Source organism: Petaurus breviceps, unplaced genomic scaffold (genome assembly GCF_028583685.1).
Source record: "Petaurus breviceps papuanus isolate PSGF00001 unplaced genomic scaffold, PetGlider_PUasm1.0 174, whole genome shotgun sequence".
In the NCBI taxonomy this organism is placed as follows: Eukaryota; Metazoa; Chordata; class Mammalia; order Diprotodontia; family Petauridae; genus Petaurus; species Petaurus breviceps.
In genome coordinates this window covers 12,864,492-12,866,066 of record NW_027185761.1, presented here as the reverse complement: position 1 = coordinate 12,866,066, position 1,575 = coordinate 12,864,492, and the positions used below count along the sequence as shown (strand labels likewise).

Here is a 1,575-nt window from a genome sequence, read left to right as displayed (position 1 = left end):
GAGAGAGAGAGAGAGAGAGAGAGAGAGAGAGAGAGAGAGACCTGTGTGGGTGAGCTTGTACCGTGTGTATCTACATAGTGGGTGGTTGGTTGGCTGGCTGGCGTGTGAGTGTGCTCTAAGGTACCTTGTGTGACTGAGTCAATGGCTCTGGATGTCTGTGTCTCTGCGTGTCCGGGGACTCTGGGTCTCGCTTTGTGTCTGAGTGTCTCCCTGAGTGTCTGTGTGTGTATGTGTCTGTATCTGTGAGTCTAGGTGGATCTGGTGACGTGAGCGCGCGTTGATCTCCATCCCTACGCCTCTCCTGTCTGCCTCTCCGCTCTCCTCGCCACAGCTCCAGGCTCCAGTGCCCAGAGTCCTGGACAGGGAAGTTTGCCGCCCCCAGATCTACCTATCGCAACCTCCCTCTCCTTGTCTGCGCCGCAAACTTTCCGACGGAGGCAGGAGCTGGCGCGGACTGGAGAAGGGACAAAGAGCTCCGCAGGGAACCCGATTGTTGGGATCCCCAGGCTCGCGGGCCCCTGTCCTGGACCATGCGCCCCCGCCCAGCCCAGCCCTGCCCAACCCTCCAAAGTGCCTTACCCAATTTTGATGTAGACGATGCCCAGGCTCAGGAAGATGGGGCAGATCCAGCGCCTTGCTTTCCGGTTCATATTCCCCGCTGGCCGGCGGCGCTCAGTTCCACATGCACTAGGTGGGGAGGGGGCTGGGATTTGGGGCTCAGTCTCGGGCCAGGGTCGCCCCCCACGGGGCTAAGCCCCCCCTGGTGACGCGGGGGACGGGACCCCGGGGGCTAAGGGCAGGAGCTGGGGCAGGAGCCCTGAGCAGGCGGAGCTGTCTTTGTAAATCCCGGGAGGCAGTGGAGACAATCACCATATCCCGCCCTGGGGTCTCCGGGGTGCGGGGGGGCTGGGGTCAGGGGGTCGTCTCGGGGCGTCGGTCCGTCTGGCTCTAGACTGGCCTTCTCTCCCGCGCTCGCTGGCTAAGGGTCCGCGTGTGTGTGTGTGTGTGTGTGTGTGTGTGTGTGTGTGTGTGTGTGCGCGCGTCTGTCTGATCTCCCGGGTTCTCGATGTGTCTCCCTGGCTCCCTCCTTCTCCCAGCCTCTCCTTCGCTCCCCCCCCCTCGCTCTCCTTTTCTTTTATTCCGGCTTTCTCGCCTAGTCTGTCGCCCGTCGCTCCGCGAGCGGCAGGTCTGCGCACAGCCGGAGCCCCTCAGGTTCAATGCTACTGCTACTATCTGCCTCTTCTCCTCCAAATACTCGGGGCGTGTTCTCCGGGAAGGTGGGGGTGGGGTGGGGGTAGGGTGCTGCTTAAAAAAAAAAAAAAAAAAAGGGGGGGGGCGGGGGTGGGGGAGAAACGGGGGGGGCCGGGAGAGGAGGAGGGCTGTATGTGTGCGTGTGTATGTGTACGCGCGTGTGTAGAGGGGAGGAGGAGGGGGCGTGAGAACTCGCTCGCTATCACCTGCCGGGGCCGCACAGTCCGCCTTCCGATCCCGTAGCTTTCTGGGCTCCCCTCCCCAGCCGAGGGCAGCCAAGGGGTCCTGGCCTCGCGTGGGGGAGGGAAGAGGGAAAGCTAGGGG

The 1,575-nt window shown here is 62.9% G+C and overlaps 1 protein-coding gene across 2 annotated transcripts in view; it reads right to left on the bottom strand.

Moving 5' to 3' along the window:
- Positions 1-1,270, bottom strand: part of WNT7A (Wnt family member 7A) — a 90,383-nt gene extending 89,113 nt beyond the window's left edge. For both annotated transcript variants that reach the window (XR_011167522.1, XM_069083763.1), the window contains exon 1: positions 580-1,270. Coding sequence is in view for 1 of the 2 variants with exons in the window: in XM_069083763.1 (XP_068939864.1) it covers positions 580-650 (71 nt within the window). In the remaining variant the exon portion in view is untranslated. The remainder of the gene's footprint in view (positions 1-579) is intronic.
- Between the last annotated feature and the right edge of the window lie 305 nt (positions 1,271-1,575).